We start from the raw sequence: 22,589 nt of genomic DNA on the forward strand, positions 1-22,589 counted from the left end.
CCTTCGCATCGACCTATTCCTCCGCATCTTCGTCCGCGTGGAGCGCGAGTCGCAAGCCCGTTTGGTCGAGCCCTGCACCTGACTTTGCGGCGCTAGGCGGGCGGGACAGCGCGGAGGGGAGGAGGGCGGAGGTTCAGGCGTGGAAGGAGGGGTGGCCCGCGCACGAGGAGTGGCTGTGGTGAGGCGACTTAGGGAGCAGCCACTTTGTGCTGTATGGTCTGTAGAGCTGCGTTGTATCCTGCATTCTTCTGTGCACGACACAAACATGGCTTCGGTACCTCCTCGGCAGATTGAGAAGGCCGAGAGCAGCAAGCACTTCTCAGCATCGAGGCTCGCTCCCGTGCCCGCTTGCTACCCAACAGGCCTTGAACGGCGTTGTCTGACGTTCGGCCAGGCGTGAAGCGGTGAGATTGCGTACTCGCCTGCCCGGCTTCATCTCGTCGGATCGACTTTGAGCGAGTTCCTCCCCTTGTCTCTCCCTCTCTCGACGACGCACTCTTTCTTGCTATCATCCTCGGGCAACACAGGTGCACTGCGCCCTCACGCGCACGAACTTTGCCGGACTGCGCACCTCTTCCAACCCGGCACCTCCGCTCCCTCGCGGGTTTCTGTCGATTGAGATGCTCGACCTCGGCGAGGCTGAGCGGGACGGCGGCGAGCGTTTGTTCACCCCTCGAGCCGTGCTGTCTTCAGTGGCTTGCTCGGCTACGCCGCCGAGGTGGAACTTCCGGTCCTTCCTCCCGTGCTGTCGCCTGTCCGCCTTCGACGGCCCTGCCAGCACGCACACAGCTGTGTGTTGCCGTTATGCAAAGTCGCCTCGGGAAGGTCTCGGAACTGACTCGCTCTTCCCGCCGCAGCCGCAGCCCACTGCCGTTACCCCTCCGTTTCCTGTCGTCAACTCGCCCAGTTGTCCCTCCTCGCCTCCCGAGTGGACCCTCAACCTGCACTGGCGCGGCCTACCGCTGACACCACTGAAAGGGTTGCACTCCCCGACGACGGTCGGAAACGTCCCAGAGGGAGGCGAGCAGGACGCGGGCAGGCGCGTCAATCGCTCGGAGCGCAAAAAGCGGCGGTATGCGAGGCGTCGCGGCTGGGAAGGGCTGTGCGCAAGGACGAACAAGAGGCCCACAGAGTCGCTGCCCAGGGCAGACGCGCCACGACAGTACGTGCAGAATCGCGCTCGCCGCGGTCCCTTGCCGCCCTTCCGCTGCTTCCGCGCCGCCGCGTCCTTCCCATCCCTCGTGCGACCCGACACCTCCGTCCGTCGAACCAGCCGCGCGACGCAGCAGCCGCCGTCGCCCCTCCTCGCCCGGCTCCTCGCGCTTCTCGAGCCGCTCATCAAAGTCCGGCCTTCGCTCGACTCGCTGCGTCCGCCCCGTCCTCCTCGTCCTGCTCCTCCGCCTTCTATTACTGCCGCGGTCGAAGCACAGCGTCGTCTTTCGCAAAAGAGGAAGAGCACAAAGGAGGACTGCGCGGAAGAGGCGAGGAGTCGGAGGACCGGCGTCGCACGAGTCGTAGTCCAGGTCCGACCCCGCGACGGGCCCGAGACGTCCCTCTCGGAGTGGGCGCTCGATCCGCTCGCGCTCTCAATCGCTTCTGCTGCTGCTGCGGGGCGCGAGTCGCCGCGGGACCAGAGTAGGAGGAGGAAGAAGCTGCGCAAGGGGATGGGGAGCGGGAGCAGGCCGGGGAGCGCGAGGGGACGGGAGGGCTTTGCGGGAGGCGAAGCGGGCGTCGTTGTCGTGACTGGAGGTAATCGAGTTTGTGTGAAGCAGGGTGCAGAGCCGTGCTGTAGATCTCGCTGCGATGTCGAGAAAGCGGAGACGGGGATGGAGGCGATGTACAGGATACCGCGTTACAGCACTGCAAGGGGAATTGGCGCGAAGAAAGAGACAAGAGAGGGAGTGAGGAGAAGGGAGGTATGCGAAGGGATTGCGCGTCTAGAGCGATGGACGAAACGAGCGAGCGAGTGAGCCGGGACGTCGGAATCAGCCTTGCAGGATGCGCTGGCCAATCTTGTCCCGCACGGTCGTGAAAGCCTGCGTGGCAGACGCAGTGCGCGAGTGTGGTCAGTTCCCTCGCTCTCCGCTCGGGAACGCGGGCGGGAGCGCACCTGCATGATGCTCTGCTCGTTGAGCTGGATGTCGGCGAGGTTCACGGTGGCGTCGGGTTTGGGGCGCGAGACGCGGGACGCGATGGTGATGGGGTCGGTCTCGAGGACGATGCCGTTGTCGATGGTCTCGTCGAGGGCGAGGACGACGAGGTCGAGGTTCTCGAGGATGGAGCGCTTCTCGACCTGGTGGCGGAGGAGGAGGGCGACGGCGTCGTAAAAGGCGGTGAGGGTGGCCTGGAGCATGAGCTCGTTCTCGTGGGCGGGGGCGACGACGTAGAAGGCGAGGTCGATCGACTGCTTGTAGAGGACGAGGTGGTGGTCGAGGAGGAGGAGGTCGCCGTTCTGGCGGCGCGTCTTTTCCCAGACCTGGGCCTCGAACGCGCGCTGGTCCTTGAGGGACTGGAAGGGGTGCTTGTGGGCGGCGGGGGTGCGCGGGTCGGGGTGGGCGGGCTGGTAGTACTTTGCGAGGATCCGGTTCGAGTCGTGGTCGATGAGGAGGACGGCGGTGATCATGTTGAGGTGGAGGTTCTGCGTGTGCGTGCATGTGGATCCAGAGCAGGGCCATGCGGGCGAGGGATGGGTGGACGGGACGAGGTGCAGCGTGGTGGGGACGAGAGGGAGGGGGTGAGCACGCGGGGCAGAGGGGGTGGAGCAGAGGGGTGCGCACCATGGCGGGCAGATCCAGTCGGTGCTCGCAGCACTCGTCACACTCGAGCAGACCCGCGTGAGAGAGACACGACCAAGAGCAAGCACTCCGCCTCGCCTCGCCTCGACGCGACGACGCTCGAGTTGACCTCTGCTGCTCTCGCGAGGGCCACCCGGGGTCTGGCCATGAGCAGGCCCCCCTCGCGCCTCCCGCCCGGCCTCCCCTCCAACCTGCGCCGCCCTCCGCCTCCGCCTCCTCCTCCCTCCGCTGGCTCACATCCTCTCCCGCCTCGCCCCGCTTCCCACCCCGCCCAGCGACCACGCCACGACGACGCACAGCCCTCGCAAGTTGTCAACTACCCGCAGACGCGTCCAGCCGCGCCCCCTCACGTCTCGACCGCGACTCCTCCCATGCTCGACCCGCAGCCAGCACGCCTTCCTCCGCTCGACAACGCCCATCCTGCACCCGACAGACCCGACCAGAAGACACAGAATAGCTGGACGCAGGCTCACACCGGTGCACAGCCTCCAGCGAGCTCACACGGAGGAGCAGCACCGCCTCATCTCCCAGCCCGACCTAGGCAGCGCGCAACGACCGCCGGCGCCTGGGCAGACGCACCCTCGTCCAGCGCAAGCTACAGGGCAAGGGATCCGCTGAGCGGGAATGCAGGCGCGGGCCGCCCCGCTCGTCCCACCCGCATCGCCGTCCCCGCCAACCCTCGTCCGGTCCTCTTCGTCTCGCGCCTCCCGCCCGCAGTCACCGAGGCCGACCTCCGCGCCACCTTCTCCCCCTACGGCACCATCACCCGCGTCACCCTCAACTCGCCCTCGCCCTCGCGCTCCTTTGCCCACGTCGCCTTTGCCCAGCCCCAGGAGGCCCTCGCCGCCTTTCACGCCCTCGACGGCCGCCACCCGACGCTCCTCTCGGCCTCGCCCTCGTATCCCGCCTCGTCCCCGACGATGCACATCGAGTTTGCCGAGACGGACGAGCAGCGCGAGCACCGCCGCGTCTCGGGCGGCGGCGGCGGCGGCGCAGCAGCAGCGGCGGGTGCACCGCTCCCGCCGGCCCCGCCGCCCGACGGCGCCCTCTTCCGCGTGCCCCTCACGCCCGAACCGGCGCGGGCGGCGGCAGCGGCGGCGGAGGGCGTCAAGGCCGAGCCGGGCCCGAGTCCACTCCGGATGCCGCCCCCGCCCGTACCGGCGCCGGGCCCGTCGAACGCCCCCGAGGTAGACGAGGCAGGAGACGAGGCGGACGAGGGAGGAGACGACGGGAGCACGACGGATGGCGCGAGCGAGGCGGGCAAGAAGGGGCGGAAGCGGCGAAGGGGCAGCAAGCACAAGTTTCTCAAGACGGAAGACGCGACGTGCGTGCTTGCACTCTCGTGAACACTCCCTAGCCGCAGTGTCCTGATGATTTGAATCGCACGCAGTCGCATCGAGATCCCGACCCTGCTTTACCAAGGCGCGCCGCTCGAGACCAACGGCTTCGGCCTGCGCGTCGAGTCGCCCAACGCCGACCTCCCACCCGTGACCTACGCCTGCGGCTACGCCCTCCCCGCCTCGCTCCCTCGCCCTCCCGACCCCGACTCCGCGCCCGTGCAGTCCTTCGCCGCCGAGATGACGCAGCAACTCGCCTCCCAGGGACTCGCCGTCGCGCGTTGGCGCGTCGAGCCCGCCCGCTCGCGCAACCCCGGCCCCGGCCTCAACCCAGCGCAGGCGGAAGAGCGCTGGAGGTTCAGGGTTCACCTCGTGCTGCAGCCGGAGCAGGTGCGCGAGCGCGGGCGCGACAAGCGGCCGGGGAAGAAGGCGTATGACCGCGGGAGGCAGGAGGCGTTCCTCGCGAGGAAGCGCGAGGCGGAGGAGCAGGCGCAGGCACAGGGGGCGTCGGGCCCGCCCAGCTCGACCTCGACGCCCATACCCGCCGCCGCCTCTTCCGTCCAGCCCATGCCGTCCTCTGCAGCAGCTTCGGCAGCAGCCCTCTCCGCAACGCCGACCCGCGCGCCGGACGGCTCGCTCCTCCTCTCGATCCCGCTCCCCGCCTCGTCGTCCTCTCTCGGCAGCGCGCCCAACGCAGCGAAAGCGCAGCGCGCGTTCCTCGTGCAGCAGGTGCGCAGGCTGAACGCCCAGGGGAGGATCGTGCTCAGCTCGCGGATCGAGGGGGACATGGTCGTGGTCAACTTTGTCGAGGAGGAAGAGGAAGAGGAGGGGGAGGGAGAGGGGGCTGGTGCTGGAGAGGGGCGCGGAGCAGAAGACGAGGAGATGAAGCCGCCTGTGGTGCCATCGCAGCAACAGGCGGCACCCGCTCCAGCACCGCAGCCTCAGCTTCAGCCGATGGACGAGGACGTCAAGCCCGTCGTCCCACCGCCTACTCCGCCAGCGCAGCGACTCGCGCCCGCGCCCGCGCCACCTCCTCAGCAACCGCCGCCGCAGCAACCGCAACAGCCGCAGGAGCAGCAAGAGATGGACGTCGATGACGACGGCGAGTTTGACCAGCTCGCGACGCCGACGCCCGAGCCCGAGGGCGCGCGCGCGAGGTTCCCGCTGCCGATGCTGCTGTCGAGTCGCGCCGACTCGAGAGAGACGTTCGAGGTCGTGGATGCGTTCATCAATGAGTGCGTGCAGTTTGACCCGTACTTCAGTTTCCAGTCCGAGACAACCCGAAGCTGATGAATGGTGACTGTGTGCACAGGTACTTCCGCCGGTTCGACGAGTCGCGCGGCTCGCTCGAGCTGATGTACACGCCCAACGCCTTCTTCACGCTCTCGCTCAATCCGCGCGTCCCGGCACGCCTGCAGACCGCGCCCGTCCCGTTCGAGCCGCGCTGGCTCGCGGCGCACAAGAAGCGCGCGTCGACGCCGACGGCCATCACCAACCTCATCCGCACGCTCCCACCCGGCTCGCACGATCTCTCGCGCACGGTCTTCTCGGCGCGCACCGTGCCCGAGCTGCACCTGCGCAAGAAGGACCGTCCGCCCATCATGCTGCACCTGCTCGGCGACTTTGAGGAGTTCCCCGACAAGGTCGTGCGGTCCTTCTCGCGCACCTTCATCGTCGTCCCGCGCGTCCCGGGCGCGGGCGGGTCGAGCGACCGCGGCGAGTACTGGGTCCACTCGGACCAGCTCACGCTCGGGTACAAGGTGCCCGGCGAACCGCGCCCGTACGCGGTCGTCCAGCCGCCCTTCTCGCCTTCGAAGCATCGCGTCGCCGCGCCTGTCCAGCAGCAGCTTCCGGCGCCGCAGGCCCCGTTCCCGCACGTCAATCGCGGGCCGGCAGCGCAATTCCAGCCGCATCCGGGCGTCGCGAGCCCGTCGACCTCTGCTGCGGCATCTCAGACGACTCGCCCTCGTCCGCCTGCGCCGCGCCGCTCGCCCACTCCTCCTCCGGCTCCGCAGACAGCCTCGACCGCTCGCCGCCGCACCTCTTCCATCTCGGCAGCGGCAGCTCCGACCGCCGCCGCCGCCTCCGCTGCCGGTGCACGAGCAAGCAACGACGATGTCGTGATCCTCTCCGACTCGTCCGACGCGGGCGCCCCCGACCGGCGCGCCTCGTCCGCAGCCTCTGCGTCGCGCTCGCCCGAGGTGCAGCGTCGACCGCTCCCTCCCACCAACGCGCAGCGGCAGCAGCAGTCACACGCAGTGGGCGCGGTGTTCTCGCGCGAGGAGGTCGAGCGGCTCGTGCAGCAGGAGGTGGCGGCGCAGATGCAGCGGCTGGCGGCGGCCGCGACGGGCGAGTCTGGCCCGGCTGCGGGCGCGGGCGCGGGTGTGGCGGGGGCGGGGGCGGGTGCGAAGCGCAAGGGGAAGGAGCGGGCGAGGGGCGAGGACGGGGCGGAGGAGGGCGCGGGAGGGGCGCAGAGGGTCAGGAAGAAGGCGAGGGCGGAGAAGGAGAAGAAGGCGGAGGCGGGAGGGGGCGCGGCGGACAAGGCGCGCGCGAACAAGGCGAAGGAGAAGGAGAAGGACAAGGACAAGGTGCCCGAGCTGGGGACGGGGCTGGGCAAGTCGGACGGGAGGATCTTGCTCACGGGCGGGGTGGCGACGACGGTGCATGGTGCGTGGTCTCATTTTCTCGGCCTCTTCGTCTGCGTTGCTCAGGCTCCTCGTTTGCAGGCTACGACGGGCGCGGCAACAAGCTGCGACACATGATCGACACGGGCTCGTCCTTCCTCGCCGTCTCGCACATTGGCGACATTGTCGAGTTCTCCTGCCACGCCAACGCCCTCACCGCAAACGTCGACAAGCTACACCGCGCGACGGACGACAAATTTCGCATCGACGACGCGGCGTGGGCAGACGCGAAAGAGACGCTCATCGTCGGCTACCTCGGCGCGAGGGAGGGCAGGGATACGGTCCGCCCACCGCACCAGGTCATCCTCTACAAGCGCGACGAGGACGCGGTGCGTCCGATGTCGGATCACGTGCGCGAGTGTCTCGTAGCTGACCCGGCACGTCCCGCCCGCAGAAGCAGCTTGTCGATACAAAGGTCGCGGCACGCCCGCACGTCACTGGCGGCGTGACGGCCGTGACGGCTCTTCCTGGATCCGGGCGCCTGCGCTTCGTGACTGGCGGCGAGGACAAGAAGTGCGTGTCTCACGATCGAGCACACCGAGGATGTCGGCTGACCGTCCGGCTCGTGCAGACTCTTCCTCTGGACTCGCTCGCGCGCAACGCAAGAGATCAAGACAGAAAATATCCGCTCGGAGCACTCGTCGATGATCACGAGCATTACGCCGATCGACCATCAGGACTGGATCGTGTCGGGCGGGCGAGACAAGCGCGTGAGTGCTTCCAGACCTACTGCCCGTCTTCCCTGCTCACGCTCCGGGCCCGCAGGTCTTTGCTTACGATCTCGACATGATGTCGTCGACGTGGCAAGCGCTGCTGCCCAACCCGGTCATGAGCGTTTCGACTCTCACCGATCCGCACCTCATCCTCGCCCGCACGGCTGCGCCATCGATGCAATTCTCCGTCTTTGACGTCCGCCAGTCGCCCAAGACGGTCATCACTTTCGGCGTTGACCTCCAGCGTGCGTTCCTGTTGTCCCGAGTTCCGGAAGACGGGGAGGCTGACCTCACGTGCCATTCAGCTCACCGCTCCGTCACGGGTGCCCTCTCGCCCACTAACATGGGCCGCTACTACCGCGGTGACTCGTGCGATACAATCTACGCATTTCCTGACTATGAGCAGGGTGTCAAGTGCGTCGTCTGTCCTTGTCGACAAGCGAGTCTCGCTAATTCACCTACGTTCCTCAGGCTCTGGGACCTCCGCAACGCCCGCACAGCGATGACCGACCGCGACCTCAAGCGGCAGAGCCTGAGCGGCGTCGCGCGCAGCAAGGTTGTCCAGACGACGTTCCGCGGGCGCAGCGAGCTGTGCCTCATGGAGATTTCGCATTTCTCGCGGCTGTCGATCCGGGGCTGAGGACGTCTTTCTTGACTCTCCCAATCCAGTCGTAGCTCCCATGTTTGATGTACCATCTACGCCGTAGTCGCATTGCATACTCGCCTCCTTACTGCAACTTGCATTCTCTTCGTTGACTCGCCAGGAGGACGAGGTGAAGGATTGAAGCGCTGGCTTTGTCGCGTCACTCGCCCGCGCGCATCGGATATTGCCATCAAGCAGTCCCGGCAATCCTTGCAGGCACGGCGAGCGCAAAGAGCGCGGAAAGAGACGCGTGTTTGTGGCGGGGCTGCGTTCGCGTCGCGACCCGGCGACTTCGCTCTCGCGTCGACTTCGACTCGCTCTCGACTTCACCTGGACGCGACCGTTGCACTCGCTCGACGGCTGGACCGTCTCACACGTCGTCATGGCGCCGCCCTCGACCACGCCCATCCGCGACATCACGAACCGCGCGACTCCTTCCTCGTCGCGAGCGCCCAAGCGACCCTCGACATACCGCCAGACGAGCCTCGCCGACTCGCTCTTCTTCCGTTCGAGCTCGCCGATTCAGCCGTCAACGCCAACGGGACCAGCATGCGCCGTCTTCGGGTCGGACGCGCCTGTCGCGGGCCCCTCGAGTGACGCGACGACGCCTGAGCGCGGGGTCCAGGACGCAGACGGCGACGCGCAGATGGATCTGTACGACGAGGAGGACGCGGAGGAGGACGAGAAGGAGCGGCAGGCGCGCAAGCGACGCAGGGTCGCCTCGTCTTCGCCCTCGCCGCGAGACGAAATGGATGACTGGTCGCTGGCAGGGAGGGCGCAGCTCGTCGGCGCGTGGGGCACGGGAGACGCCAAGGGTAAGGCGAAGATGCCGGCGTCGCAGGTGCTACCCGGCGAGCAATTCAGCGCGTTCGAGGCGATGCGCAGGCGGGAGCTGGGCTTTCGGGCGGGACGGGCGCGGCGTACGTGCACTTCCAGGCGTCGCATGATGCCGAACGATGCGCTGAGACATCGTTGCTGCAGTGTCATTGCGACCGTGGCTCCAGACGATCGTGTCGAGCAACGAAATCGACGTCGCGCGCATACCGTCCGACCACGCTCAGCGACACTTTGCTCCGCCCTTTGCTCTCGCCTTCACACATGGTTTGTCACAACATATTCCCTCTCGTTTGTATGCCCCTACTCACGCCGTTCGTCATGCAGCCGCAAAACGAGGAAGAAACAAGATTGTGGCCGTCTCGGACGAGGAGGGCCACGTCAGCTTTCTGAACGGCGAGCAGGATCAGTGGGCGGCAGGTGCGTGTTTCTGCTACTTTGCTGTCTGCCTCGGCGCGAATGGTCGTCTTGACGAGACGAGTTGCAGGGCCGTCACGACACTCGTTCCAGGCGCACAACAACGCCGTCTTCGACGTGAGCTGGAGCAACGACGACGAGCTGCTAGTAAGTGTGTCGATTGCATCACACGTCGAACATTCCGCTAACGGATGCGCCCTTGCAGGCGACGGCCAGCGGCGATCAGACTGTCCGCCTCTGGAACGCCGAGACTCAGACGTGTGCGGGTACGCTCGCTGGCCACACCTGTACAATCAAGAGTGTTTCGTGGGACCCGAACAACCCGAGTTCGTCTTTCCCGTCTGCAGTATGCGGATATTCTCAGCTGACGCCCGCTATGATCGCTCAGACATGCTGTCGACGGCTTCTCGCGACGGCTCAATTCGCGTTTGGGATCGACGCGTCAAGGGCTATGCCGACGACGCACCTGCTGCGGTCGGCATGGTGAATCAAATCAAGAATGCACACGGGGTGCAGGGCAAGAAGGCCAAGGGCGTGAGTCCAATTCGCTGGTCAACCCCGCGAAACCGCAGCTCACTTGCGACACATACAGCGCTCGGCGACGCGCAGTGTCACGGCGATATCTTACCTGCAACACCAGGAGAACCTGCTCGCCTCGGCCGGCTCGTCCGATGGGTGCGCTCGCGCTTTCTACTTCTCACCAAGGACCCTGAGCACTGACACATACTGTCGACATGTAGTGTTGTCAAAGTTTGGGACCTACGCCGCTCGCATAGCCGGCGCGTCAACCCGGCAACCTACGAAACGAACGAGGACGCCCTCCTCAGCACTGCGACAAACCGCCCGCACGGTATCTCAAGCATGACAGTCGCTCCTGACGGACGCAAACTCTACGCTTTGTCGACCGACTCGCAGTGCGTTCGCTTCTGTGAATTCGGGATGGACTCCTCTGTTGACCTTCTCATCTCGTCTTCCTGCGCTCGCCCGTCCTCTCGACTTGCCTGCCTCTCTCCGCCTGTAGCGTCTACGCCTACTCCGCCACGAACCTCACCCACGCGTCCCCGCTTACGACCTTCCACCACCCCGAGGCCCAGTACGCATCCTTCTACATCCGCTGCGCCGTCTCGCCCGACTCGCGCTTCCTTGCGACGGGCTCGAACGACGGGAGCATCTTCGTGTGGGACACCGAGGGCCACGGAGGCGCAGGAGAGGCGGTCAGGCTGGTCGGCCACGAGAAGGAGGTCAGCGGAATTGACTGGGCGTCCGACTCGGTGCACTCGATACTTCCGTCCACCCTCTGCCCGCCGCTCTTTCTGACGAGACTCTCTACTCGCGCACAGTTCGCGACATGCTCGGACGACTCGCTCGTGCGGTTCTGGCGCTCGAACCCGACCCTGGCTCGCGCGCGCAGCGCCGCCGGCCGCGCGAGCGCCGACTGGCGCGACGACGCCGAGGCGTGGAAGCTGTGCGACCGGTGGAGCGGCGAGAGGGTCGAGAAGGACGAGTAGAACGCGTGTTGGCCTAAATCCGCACGAGATCCTCCAGCCTACATTACGAACAGCGCCTCGCATGATACACTCGACTCTGCAACAACCTGACATTGCATCGCATCGCACGCGAGTGGTCCTCGGCGCTCGCAACGACCACGAAAGCTTTTCAACCGCATCCCGGCGATTTCGCGGCAAGCAGGCCGCCATAGTTTTTGGAGACCCGCCGGGGCGAAGGATGGGGAGACGGGAGAAGAGCGGAGAGAAGAAAGAAAAAAACAACGCAGTCAACGCGTCGGGCCGGTCGGGCGAAATCGGCCTTCCGGTGGCGGTGTCCCGCTGCGCAGAGAGATCAGCGTCAAGAGCGGCGCAGCCTTGGGCGCAGCGCGTGCAGAGCAGGATGACCTTCTCCCGTCAGAGAGCTTCAAGTTGGTCCTCGGGCCACGCCCGAGTCGGGCATACTCGGCCGGCCGGTGGCTCGAGCTTTCGATGTCCCGACACAGAGGGCAATTGGAGCCATGAGACCGGCGTCGCGTGGATCCTGGGGGTGGAGGAGGAGAAGAAGGGGTGATCGGATCGCGGTGCCCGGCGGACGCAGGGGGACGAGTTGGAGACGACCGAGGCAGCGACGGAAAGCGACGGGGACAGCGCAGACACTGAGTAGACAGGATCATCGGCCACCACGCCTGAAGGCGTGAGCGATAGGTACAGAGGTATCGGCGACGCGACTCTCGCGATAGGCTCGTCTCAAGGGGCACGGATAGAGGAAGGCGAGGCAAGCCGGGCTGAGCAGCTGCGCACTCGTTCCCGTGCATGTTGAGCGTGGCGGTAGGGACCACTCTGCTCAGCGGTAGCGCAGACAGGGCGAGACATCGACTGCGGGCGCCGGGCGACGGGCGACGAAGAGGGGGACGCGGAGCGGGCCAGACCCTCGCCGCCTTCGCCCCGACTTTCACCTGCAAAGGCCACGCTCTCTGCACGCCAGGCGACAGCGTGAGCACCGCACACACACCCGCACAGCGCACGAGAACGCACCGCTGACCCACTCGCCCGCCCGGCGTTGTCCCGCAGCCCTCGCTCTTCCCCGGAGCAGCACAGACAGAAGCCCCTGCCTCGCGACGGCCCGCATGCAAGCTGAGCAGGGCCTGCAAGCCGACCACGACTTTGACTTTGCCGCCTTTGTCGACCTGAGCGGCGGCGCAGACCCGCGCTCGCCTTCATCCGCCGCCCTCTCGCCGCCCGCTGCCGCTGCTTCCGCGGCGACCGCCCAGCAGCACGCTCCGCACGCGCAGGGCAGCCACGGAGCCCGCACAGATTCGACCCCGTCCGCCTCGACCGCGTCGGGAGACTCGCCCGGCGTCTCGGACCCCACCTCGTCCCCCTTCCCTCTCGCCGAAACCGCCCTCACGTCCGCCTCGACCTCGCCGCCCTTCCCGCAGGCCGGCTTTCAGTACATGGACCCCGCAGGTGGCGCGGCCAAGCCCGAAGGCAAGCTTCACGACGCGTACGAACACTTTGCAGCGGCGTGGGCAGCCCAGCAGCAGCAGCAGGCACAGCAGACGGCCGCCGCCACGCACTTTCACCCCGACCATGCCGCCGCCCAGCAGGCCGCGGCCATTGCTGCGGCAGCTGCCGGCCACCCGCTCTCGATTCCGAGCTCGAGCGCCGTCTCGACTCCTCTCCCCGTCCCCCTCGGCACGTCGTTCCCGCAGTCCCTGCCGCCGCTCATGCAGCAGGCGCACACTCCCGTCTCGAGCTCGTTCTCGTCTCAGCTTCCTGCAGAGTGGATCCAGGCGGCGAATCTCGCCAGCTCGACGTACGGCGGCGCGCCTGCTCTCGCCCTCCCCGGCTTCCCTCAGCTCCCGCCTGTCCCGTACCCGCAACCGCAGCCGACGTTCAACCACCTCGGACAACTCGTCGCAAACCCCGCCATGGACCACAACTTGTATGCGCTGCACATGAGTCTCGAGGCTCAGGCGCGCGCCATGTCCATGGCGGGCTCGCTACCGGGTTCGCCCGCGGGCTTTGAACAGCTCCCAGTGCCCCCGCCTGTCTCTGGACCGTCGTCGCCAGCGCGCCCGGCCAAGTCGACAGCGCCCAAGCGGAAGGGCTCGAAGTCGAGCAAGGCGGCGGGAAGTGCTGCCAGCGGGTCCGACTCGCTGCACCAGCGTGCGATGGCCAACGCGAGCCAGCACACCTCGCCGCTGCCGTCGCCGGGCGTTCTACCGCCGCCTGACATGGCAGCGATGTACGGATATCTCACCCAGACGCACCAGCGCCCGCTCCCGCCTCTCCCGCCCGCCCGCGGCGACACGGCTTCCGCCTCGTCGAGTGCCATTGCGTCGCCCGCGTCGTCCAGCCAGCCCGGCTTCTCTGGTCCGCCTCCTTCCTTCCCCTACTATGCCTCCGCAAGCGCGAGTTCCGCCGCTCCCTCGCGGGAAGAATCGCCTCGCGCATCCGGCGCAAGTGTACAACCGCCAGTCGTCGACTATGACTTTTCGTCGCTCGAGCAGGACCTCGACCGATTCTCGTCGCTTGGCGGTTTCGCGTCCGCTGCGGCCGCAGCCATGGCGTCCGTTGGGCCTTCGAGCGCGACCGGCGCAGGTCCGAGTACCGCCGGGAGCAGCAGTGGCGCGGGTCGCGGTCAGGGCAGCAAGCCCTCAGACGTGTACGGTATCGGTGGATACGGTGGCTCGTCCACGCCGCGCATCGAGCCGGGCCAGCTCCCGAGCCCGAAAGTCGTCGCCGACGTGCTCAACGACAGCATCTTCTTCCCGCACCCTTCTTCGAGCGGGTCGAACAAGGCGAGTCCGGCGACGAGCGCAAGTGCCGGGACGGGCTACGGCGGCGGCGCCGGGAGTGCGAACGGCGCGAGTCCCGCTGCGCAGCGCTCGAGCACGACGGGCCTTTCTCCCGCAGCAGCTGCCGGCGCGGGCGACTCGCCTCTGGCGCCTTCGCCTGCAGGGTCGACCATCATCGACGAGGAGGGCGCCGAGGTCCTGTCGCGCAAAGACCCGATCGCGGCGCAGGTGTGGCGCATGTTCCACAAGGCCAAGAACACGATGCCGAACGGCGCGCGCATGGAGAATCTCACGTGGCGCCTCATGAGCATGACGCTCAAGAAGCGTCGTGAGGACTCGACCGGCGCCTCGGCTACGGGCTCGGCGGCGGTCTCGGCGGCGCCGAGCGCAGCGCCCAGTCCCGGCACGGAGGAGGCCCGCATCCAGCGCGCAATGGAGGCCGCGCTCGAGGAGCAGCGCGAGGAGAACGAGGCCAAGGAGGAAGGGCGAGACACGGTGCAGCCGCTCGGCGGGCCGTCAAACGGGCGTGCGCGCGGCGGCGGGAGGGCGAGGAGCGACAGTGGCTCGGCGGCGCGGCGCGAAGCAGCGACCTCGAGCGGACGAGACGAGGATGACGTCGAGGAGGAGCGCGGGCGGCGGCGGCGCACGAAGAGCGGCAACAAGAGCGCAAGCGCAACGCCTGAGAGCGAGGAGGACGGGTGCGTTTCGTCTCCTTCGGCTCCTCGACGCCCAACTGATGAACGAGTGGTCTTCGCAGCGTGTCTATGGACTGGCGGGCAATGAGCAAGTCGCGCTCTCGCTCGCGCGCGCCCGACATGATGGACTGGCGCGCCCAGTCTCGCTCGCGGTCGCGCGCTCCCGACTTCCGCGTTTCGGTCGCTCCGCCGACAATCGATGCGACGCCCGCCGTCGCCAACTTCTCGCGTTTCTTCGCCGACTCGGGCCTCCCGTCGCCCGTCCACGAGTCCGCGCCCGAAGCTTCGAACGACATGCCACCTCCGCCCGTCCCCTCGTCGTCCCACCCTCCTGTCTCCGCTGCCGACTCCGGCCCGCTTGCTATTCCGCTTCCGGACGACAACGCAGCAGCGCTTGCCGAGCTGGCCACCTCGCTTGGCCTTTCTCCGCAAGACCAGGCCGAGCTGTTCGGGTCTGCAACTGCGCGTCTAGATGGCCACAGCCTCCTCGACCTCCCCTCTCCCGGCGGCATGGCATCGCCTCTCCCCCTCCACCAGCAGCTCGGCTCGCCCCTCGGTCCCGGCCTCACCTCGCCGCTCGCGACCTCGTCTTCACAGCAATTCTCGTTCCCCGTCCAGGCACAAAGCCCCGACGGCAGCGGACCCGACCCTAACCTCGCCGCCATCGAGAGCACGCTCAACCAGCTCATCAGCCTGCAGACGCTTGCGTCTCCGCCGGCAGGCGCGACTCCGGTTCCTCTGCCTGGAGCTCCGTCCAGCGCAGCTCCTTCGTCGTACACGTCGCCTGCCGCGGCCAAGTCGCCGCTGTCGACCTCGTTCACCGCCTCGACAACACCAGGCACATCGAACGAGCAGACGCCGCAGCCATCGACGCAGCACAGCCGGCAATCGAGCGCGTCCGGGTCTATCACTGGCGGCAAGGGCTCGCAGGCGCAGCAGCAGTTGCAGCAGTTCATCTCGGTGTGTCCGCTAGCGTCGTCTCCACGTTACAGCAGCGCTGATCCGGCTACTCCTCCAGGGTCGCAAGGCTGGTCCCTCCGGCCTGTCGTCGTCGGCATCCGCTTCGTCGTCTCGTCGGGTGTCCGCCTCGTCGTCGAGCCCGTATTTGAACGCGACTACGCTCGCACAGTCTTCGCGGCCGTTCTCGTTCGGCGCAGCAGCCAGTGTTGCGGCAGCAGCTGCGACGAGCACCTCGCCGCCTTCGGGTCTGAGTCTCGCTCGCCCGACGCACATCACGCCGCAGTCGTCTCAGCCCACGACGCCGTACAGCGAATCAACCGTGAACCACTTCTTCACGGGTTCGGCGCCTGCACAGCCCTCCGCACTAGTCGGTTCCCCGAACCCGCCTTTGTTCGGATCGAATACCGACACGACGCACCTCCTGTACGACTACTTCCACGCCCAGCACAACCCCTCGCCGTATCTCCCCTCGCCTTACCTCGGCCAAGCTCCGCTCGAGGTGTTCGGCTCGGCGCCCACAAGCGTCGACCCATCTCAGCTGCTTAATCACAGTGCGGCAGCGACACCATACGGCTCGCCTGGTTCGTCGTCGTGGGGACCGAGTCCCGCAGGCGACACGCCCGGCGCCTCCCTGTCGGTCTCGCCCGACGAGCACAAGTCGATGGCCAAGCCGCGTCGCCCATCCGCGGCTCGCTCGCACAGCGCCGGCCAGGTCTCGACTCTGAGCAAGTCGGCGCCCGTGTCGCGCGTGCACTCGCGCTCGAACACGATCTCGCTCCCGTCGACTATTGAGGAGGGCAAGGCGCTCGACCTCAGCGTGTCGGACGATCAGCCGGAAGACGGCGCGTCGGCGGGCAAGGGCAAGGCGTCGACGAGCGGCGGCGGCGCAACAAAGGTCGAGGCCGACGGCAGCCCGACCAAGTGTCTCAACTGCAGCACGACCAACACGCCCCTCTGGCGACGCGATGCCGAGGGCCGACCCTTGTGCAACGCGTGCGGCCTGTTCCGCAACCTGCACGGCGTCGACCGTCCCGCGAATCTCAATACGGGCGTCATCAAGAAGCGCAACCGCAACCGCGCGCCAAAGGACGGCACGGGCAAAAAGGCCGGCGGACGCGCGGCCGCTCGCCGCAACAGCGCGGCGAGCGCCTCGGGCGAGTCGTCGTCCTTGTCCAGGAAGGAGCGCGCGGGCGCGAACGCGCCCTACCCGAGCGCAGCGGCGCGGGCGCAGCAGCAGCAGGGGCAGGAGTGAAGAGACTCCTGGCGATGCTGGTCCCCTCGCCGCGCGTTCTCCTTGCGAACCTTCATTCCATCCTTCCTATCATACACCCCTATCCTAGTTATTTACTCTGCCCCGTGCCGTTCATTCTGCTTGTACGCCCGGGTTTCGACCGTTCGGATGGTTGTACCGCCTAGACTCTCCTCCTCCTTCCTCTCTCTCGCCTCCTTCTCGTCTCGCAAACTCCTGGTCTACCGTCGTGTACAAGCTCCTGCCGTCACAGTGCTAGTGGTCTTTTGGTCTGGTCCTCGTCCTCCCTGTTTGCAACACCTCGTTTATCCCTTCTGCCGTCACTTCCTCAGAGAGTCGTTGGCGCGCATCCTTCAGAACGCCACGCGCGCGCCGAGTCCGAGCCTCTCTGCCTCGTCGACGACCAGCTTCGTGATGGCGACGTCCATCCCGCCGATCCCGACACACTTGAACAGGCTCCTCCCTCGCTCCCTCAGCTTGCCGATCCGCTCCTCCGTCTCCGCGTCACGCCGCACCTCGCCGCTCGCCGGGTCGAGCAGCGTTCCGAGCTCGACGAGGTGCGAGGCGGGGATCTGCGCGGTGATGAGCTCGCCGGCTTCGGCGAGGCAGGCGGGCGTCGAGTCGGTGAGAACGGTGGGGATGTAAGGGGACGAGGGCGAGGTCGAGGGCGTGGCGGGGGAGATGAGAGATGGTGGGAACTCCTGCATGGAAGGGGTGTAGGAGCCGACTGGCGAGGAATCGCAGGGTGAGTTATTGAGCGTCGTTTGACGAGTGAGGACCGAGGATGGGAACGGGCGCCGCGACTCACTTGCGTTGATATGCACGCCTGCTTTCAGGTCTTCTGCCTTGAATAGTGGTGCGGTACTCGGTACACAGCTGCGGGCAGCGTGTGCGTAAGCCGGCAGCCTCGAGACGAGCCACAGGACGTGCGCGCCTCGCAAGCGACGCACGTGCAGATGATGTCGGCCTGCTTGACCGCCTCGCTGCTCGTCTCGGCAGTCCTCAGATCGAAAGCAACCGAGGCGAACTCGGACACGAGCCGAGCCATAACTGTCGTCGCGCGGGAAGACTTGCTGCGGACAATGAAGGTGCAGGAGCCGATGGACGGGAAGAGCTGCAAGATGAGGCCTGCACGAAGCATTTCAGGTCAAACTGGGGGCTCCAGAATGTGATAGAACGACGTACGAGCGTGGTAGTACGCCTGGGTGCCCGAGCCAAAGACCAGGAGGTTGCCGGCGGAAGCATCGGCCAAGATTTTGCTTGCCAGGGCAGAGGCGGCGCTGCACAGCAGGAGATTAGGAAGGGCATGTCGTGACTGAAGACGGGAACAACAGAGGCGCACGCCGTTCGGATGCCGGTCAATTCTGCCGCATTGACGACGGCGCGGGTCAGCCCCGTCGACTCGTCGAATACGAGGGTGGTTGCTGGCAGCCCAGGAATGGGACATGCCGGCTTGGGCACGCCGACAATCTTGATGGCGGTAGTCGAGCCCTGCGGATGCAAGTGTCGGCACACAAGTCTGAAGTCTGAACGGTGAGGTCGAGTTTCGAGCAGGTACCTCGGACGTCGTGAGTCTCGATGGCATGTAGAGATTCTTGTAGTAGTCCGAATCCGTCGCAATGCGCTGCATGAGCAGTGAGGCTAATCAGCGCGTAGTCCGACAGTTGCCGAGCAGAGCGAGGAGGAACCGAGACGGACCTGCGGGTTCTGGATGGCAGGATCGCTGCTCTGGTGATTCGAAATGGCCGACATGGCTTTTCCCAGCACGGCGCACTGTCGCAGGTGCAGCAGAGCGGCGATGAGCACGCATTCAAACGAAAGTGGGGGTCGGGACATAGGGAACGGACGACAGCCTGAGCCGAGACGGAAGCCGTGAGCTTGGAGACGTCTGCTCCGGAGAGCACGAGCACCGACATCGTGACAGCGACCGGCAGCAGAACGCAGGAAGGAAGCCAAGAGGACGAGCGAGCGATCAGAAGCGCCTCGAGGACGTGCCGAAGATGCGGCAGGTCCACCACTTTTCCGTGCCGGCGGGGGAGCTGGAGCAGATTCGGCCGTGTAACTCTCGAAGCAGCTCAACGCGGCCAAGGCAGGCTTGACCACAGCGAGTGGAGAAAGGGCGAACCCGCTCTTGGTTGTCGCGGCGCGAGGCGTCGGTTCGCGCGTTTGTCGCCGCCTCAACGCTCTTCTGCCCGCGAGACACGCGCAGTCTGCTCGGTGCAGCCCAGAACTCGGCGCAGGACGCTTCCCTCTCTTGCCGCAGCGAAATGTGCGTCGCCCGCTGCGTCGTCTCCCCGCCTCATCACCGCGCTAGCTCCCGCACACGCCTCGACCCTCGACTCGCTGCGAGCTGGATGCCACGTACGAGCTCACTGACATCTCGCGACTCGCAGGTCGTCCTTCCTCTCGTCGATGGGCATCGGCGCTCGCAACAATGCCGCCCGCAGCCCCGCTCCGAAAGGCGCTCCCGGCCAGGGCCAGCCCCCGCAGCAACAGCCTGCGCCCGGCCAGGGCTACTCGAACGCACCTCTGCCTCGAGGAGCGGGCGGGAACGGGCAGGGCGCAAAGAACGGGCAGCAGCAGGATCGCCTGTACCTCTGCTACCCGTTCGTCAAGGCGGCGCTCGTCAAGGGCAACTTCAAGACCATCGTCGCGCTTCCCAAGTGTGCGTCGACATGTGACATGACCGGTGGAATGCTTGGTGGACCATGCTGACTCGGGTTCGTTGGGCAGACGTCGATGTGAACGAATGGGTCGCCGTCAACCGTGAGTTCGTTCGCTCTGACGAAGGGTTCACATCCCTTCGCGAAGTCTATCATCTGCTCGGACAGTCGCGTTGCCAACGCTGTGGAGAAATGCCCCACGAGCTGAGAGACCGCCGTACTCAAGTCCCGTTCGCTTCCTGCAGTCGTCGACCTGTTCAACAATCTCAACCTCTTCTACGCCGTCGTGACCGAGTTCTGCACCGTCGAGAACAACCCCACCATGTCGGCAGGGCCTGGGTGAGTCTGCTTACTGCTTCGAGCCCGGTGCCAGACGCCCGTTCCAGGCGTGGGATGACACGAAGTCAAAGATCTCACTGACAGCAACCTTTTCCCCACAGCATGGACTACACGTGGATCGACGCAAACCGCAAGCGTGTCAAGCTGCCCGCGCCGCAGTACATCGACTACGTCCTGACGTGGGTCGAGGGCCTCATCAAGGACGAGGCCGTGTTCCCGACCAAGGCCGGGCGCGAGTTCTCGCCCAACTTTCCCTCGGTCGCGCGGCACATCTACACGCAGCTGCTGCGCATCTTTGCGCACCTGTACCACGCGCACTACGAGGTGTACCTGCACCTGAGCATGGAGGGGCACCTCAACAGCCTCTTTGCGCACTTCCTCACCTTTGGCCGCGAGTTCGACTTGCTCGAGCCGAAGGAGTGCCGCGCGCCCAAGGAGGGCTGGCCCTTCGTCATCGGCGACCTGATGGATGTGAGTTCTCGCTGTCCTCTCCTCCACGCTTCGCCGCGTCGCGATGAGACGCTTGGAGGTGGTGGCACGCGCCAATTACTGACAGCCGCGTTGAACAGGCTTGGCGGGGACTGGGTATCCTCGAGGCGTAGAGGTCGACTTTGTTCGCCGGCAGGCTCCGGCGTTCAGCTTTCGTCTCCTCCTCTTGCAGCTCTCGCAGGGATGTTTGCAGTTGGCGCAGCTCGTCATGGTAGCTTGTGACTGATAGCAATTCGCGCAGGCCAGCGAATGCGGGCACCTTGCATCGATTCCCCCTCGTCACCGGCCTTCTCACGCAGTTTCGTCTCGTCTCTCGTCGTTCATTGCATGGCCGTTGCCCCTCTCGTATCTCGTGTCGCCATCTCTGTGTATTGTCAGATCCTGTCACGCCCTGTCTGAGTCAGCCCGAGAAGAGCCGGGTCGTCGAAAAATAGCAGGTCCACGCGCAAGACGACCGCAGCGGTTCCCACCTCTTTCCTCGCCAAGTCCGCTCGCCCTCACCGCCCCGGCCCCCGAGCGCACGCTGATCATGGTGCGCCTACTCTCTGCTCGCCATGCGCGCCCATGCTCGCCCTCGCTGACGCCTTCGCGCCTCAACAACTGTCGTTCTCTCCTCAGGCCGACATTGACGCTGAACCCGTCTGCGGCAGCGGCTCGCCGTACGATGGCCAGCTGGGCCTGCGCGTAGGCGCCATCTTCATCATTCTCGTGCGTCTCGAGGCCCCACCTCGCCCGTCTCTGCTGTGTTCGCGCTTGCTTGCGGAATCCGGCCGGCCCTCTGGTTACGAAGCTCACAGCGCTGACACTCCCTCCGCAGGTCACGAGCGCGATCGGGACGCTCTTCCCCGTGCGTACAGACGTCGACTAAGTCCTTGCCGCGCCGCACAGAGGCTGACGAGCGTGCACACCGTCTTCGCCTTCGTGCCCTACAGATCTTCAGCCGACGGAGCAGCCTCAGGATGCCCGAGATGGTCTACCACGCGTTGAAGTACTTTGGATCGGGTGTCATTCTCGCTACGGCGTTCATCCACGTGCGTCCCGTTCTTGTGACCGTGTCCAAAACAGTCTACTGAGCTGCTGGCCCTTCTCGCAGCTCATGACGCCTGCATTCGAAGCGCTCGGGTCCGAGTGCCTCACGGGCGCATGGCAGGACTACCCCTGGGCGCCCGCCATCGCGCTCGCCTCGGTCTTCGCCATCTTCCTCCTCGAGCTGATCGCGACGCGCATGGGGCGCTCGTTCCTCGCCAAGCGCGGCCTCAAGCACCACGACCCGCACCGCACGAAGGGCAACGACAGCGTGTCGCACACGGGGCACGGGACGCACGCGCCCGAAGCCACCGCGACGGGCTCGGCGCTCGCGAGCGCGGGCGCACCCCTTGCCGGCTCGGAGGCGGTCGAGGCGCGCGAAGGCGCCGACGCGATCGAGCAGGTCAAGTCGCGGCAGACTACGCTTGCACCGTCGTCGGCCGCCGACGATGGCGCAGTGGGAGACCTCGAGGCTGCGGTTGAGGGCAAGGGGCATGCGCACGAGCACCTCGAGGGCGGCGAGGACTCGATTGGCGACGGCGCGCTTGCGCAGTGCATCGGGGTCGCCATCCTCGAGACAGGCGTACTCTTCCACTCGTGCGTGCTGGCCATCCCCCGCCCCGTGCGAGCAACGCCACTGACCTGCGTCGGGGTTCGACAGGTTCGTGATCGGCCTCACGCTCGCCGTCAGCGAGAACCTCGGTCCGCTCCTTGCCGTCCTCACGTTCCACCAGTGCTTCGAGGGCATCGGTCTCGGCAGTCGGCTCTCGCTCCTGCCGCTGCCTAAAAAGTACAACTATGGTGCGTCCCCTTGGCCGGTCTCTCCCCCGCTATGCGACACTAACCTCCCATACGCATGCAGTGCCATACATCGCCGCCGTCATCTACGCCTGCACGACGCCTTTGGGCATCGCCGTTGGTCTCGGAGTTCGAACAACGTGAGCTGCTCTTTGACAGACCCGTACTGTCAAGCGTCAGAATCGCCTGTGTCGCTTGCAGTGCTTGGTTCAGTTGTCCAGGGCGCATGCTGATAGGCATTCTCCCTTTGCAGGTACAACCCCGAGTCGATGGCGGCCAACATCGTCAGCGGCGTGCTGGACGCGACCTCTGCGGGTATCCTCCTCTGGGCGGGTCTGGTCGAGTGCCTCGCGCACGACTTTGTCTTTGACCAGCACAGTGCGTCCCCCTGCTTGTTGCTGTCTGTCGCCGCAGCAGCAAATGCTGACCTGGTTGATAACCGCTTCTGCAGTGGCCGAGGCGTCAAACTCGGAGGTCGCGTCCTCCGTCTTCTTCCTGCTGCTCGGCGCGGGTCTCATGGCGCTGCTGGGACGGTGGGCATAGACGAGGCATGTCGCAGGATGAGAAGCTCGCCCACTACGGCCGCGGCCGTCTGAGCGTGTCCATCCCTCGGCGTCTCCTCCATACATAGACATGGTTGTTCTCGGCGGTCAATGTAC

The 22,589-nt window shown here is 66.3% G+C and overlaps 7 protein-coding genes across 7 annotated transcripts; 5 read left to right on the forward strand and 2 right to left on the reverse strand.

The window, feature by feature from the left end:
- Positions 1-1,985: 1,985 nt before the first annotated feature.
- RET3 (coatomer subunit zeta) lies at positions 1,986-2,780 on the reverse strand (the record flags this gene model as incomplete). The annotated part of the gene is made up of 3 exons (XM_076649818.1): positions 1,986-2,036; positions 2,111-2,638; positions 2,778-2,780. The coding sequence occupies 3 exons, from the start codon at positions 2,778-2,780 to the stop codon at positions 1,986-1,988; spliced, it is 582 nt and encodes a 193-aa protein (XP_076504633.1).
- A 161-nt stretch (positions 2,781-2,941) lies between these two features.
- On the forward strand, positions 2,942-8,169 carry JCM10292_006278 (uncharacterized protein; the record flags this gene model as incomplete). The annotated part of the gene is made up of 9 exons (XM_076649819.1): positions 2,942-4,119; positions 4,186-5,367; positions 5,445-6,799; positions 6,859-7,145; positions 7,211-7,329; positions 7,388-7,526; positions 7,582-7,774; positions 7,835-7,943; positions 8,001-8,169. 9 exons carry the CDS (start codon positions 2,942-2,944, stop codon positions 8,167-8,169), a joined length of 4,731 nt encoding a protein of 1,576 aa, XP_076504634.1.
- A 385-nt stretch (positions 8,170-8,554) lies between these two features.
- On the forward strand, positions 8,555-10,931 carry JCM10292_006279 (WD40 repeat domain-containing protein; the record flags this gene model as incomplete). Its single annotated transcript, XM_076649820.1, has 10 exons — positions 8,555-9,092; positions 9,154-9,273; positions 9,334-9,426; positions 9,494-9,570; positions 9,629-9,749; positions 9,812-9,957; positions 10,016-10,098; positions 10,164-10,337; positions 10,445-10,694; positions 10,764-10,931. 10 exons carry the CDS (start codon positions 8,555-8,557, stop codon positions 10,929-10,931), a joined length of 1,770 nt encoding a protein of 589 aa, XP_076504635.1.
- Positions 10,932-12,037: 1,106 nt separating this feature from the next.
- Positions 12,038-16,618, forward strand: JCM10292_006280 (uncharacterized protein; the record flags this gene model as incomplete). Its single annotated transcript, XM_076649821.1, has 3 exons — positions 12,038-14,409; positions 14,469-15,366; positions 15,425-16,618. The coding sequence occupies 3 exons, from the start codon at positions 12,038-12,040 to the stop codon at positions 16,616-16,618; spliced, it is 4,464 nt and encodes a 1,487-aa protein (XP_076504636.1).
- Positions 16,619-16,968: 350 nt separating this feature from the next.
- On the reverse strand, positions 16,969-18,531 carry JCM10292_006281 (uncharacterized protein; the record flags this gene model as incomplete). Its single annotated transcript, XM_076649822.1, has 8 exons — positions 16,969-17,342; positions 17,424-17,491; positions 17,566-17,743; positions 17,801-17,895; positions 17,958-18,106; positions 18,174-18,239; positions 18,314-18,388; positions 18,463-18,531. 8 exons carry the CDS (start codon positions 18,529-18,531, stop codon positions 16,969-16,971), a joined length of 1,074 nt encoding a protein of 357 aa, XP_076504637.1.
- An 84-nt stretch (positions 18,532-18,615) lies between these two features.
- JCM10292_006282 (Mob1/phocein family protein) lies at positions 18,616-20,219 on the forward strand (the record flags this gene model as incomplete). The annotated part of the gene is made up of 6 exons (XM_076649823.1): positions 18,616-18,671; positions 19,009-19,280; positions 19,349-19,381; positions 19,524-19,617; positions 19,719-20,088; positions 20,187-20,219. 6 exons carry the CDS (start codon positions 18,616-18,618, stop codon positions 20,217-20,219), a joined length of 858 nt encoding a protein of 285 aa, XP_076504638.1.
- Positions 20,220-20,635: 416 nt separating this feature from the next.
- On the forward strand, positions 20,636-22,473 carry JCM10292_006283 (uncharacterized protein; the record flags this gene model as incomplete). The annotated part of the gene is made up of 9 exons (XM_076649824.1): positions 20,636-20,638; positions 20,725-20,814; positions 20,924-20,953; positions 21,039-21,137; positions 21,200-21,729; positions 21,794-21,933; positions 21,995-22,070; positions 22,184-22,308; positions 22,382-22,473. 9 exons carry the CDS (start codon positions 20,636-20,638, stop codon positions 22,471-22,473), a joined length of 1,185 nt encoding a protein of 394 aa, XP_076504639.1.
- Between the last annotated feature and the right edge of the window lie 116 nt (positions 22,474-22,589).

The sequence above is a fragment of the Rhodotorula paludigena genome (genome assembly GCF_050403205.1).
Source record: "Rhodotorula paludigena JCM10292 DNA, Rt_paludigena_JCM10292v1_ctg28, whole genome shotgun sequence".
Lineage (NCBI taxonomy): Eukaryota > Fungi > Basidiomycota > Microbotryomycetes > Sporidiobolales > Sporidiobolaceae > Rhodotorula > Rhodotorula paludigena.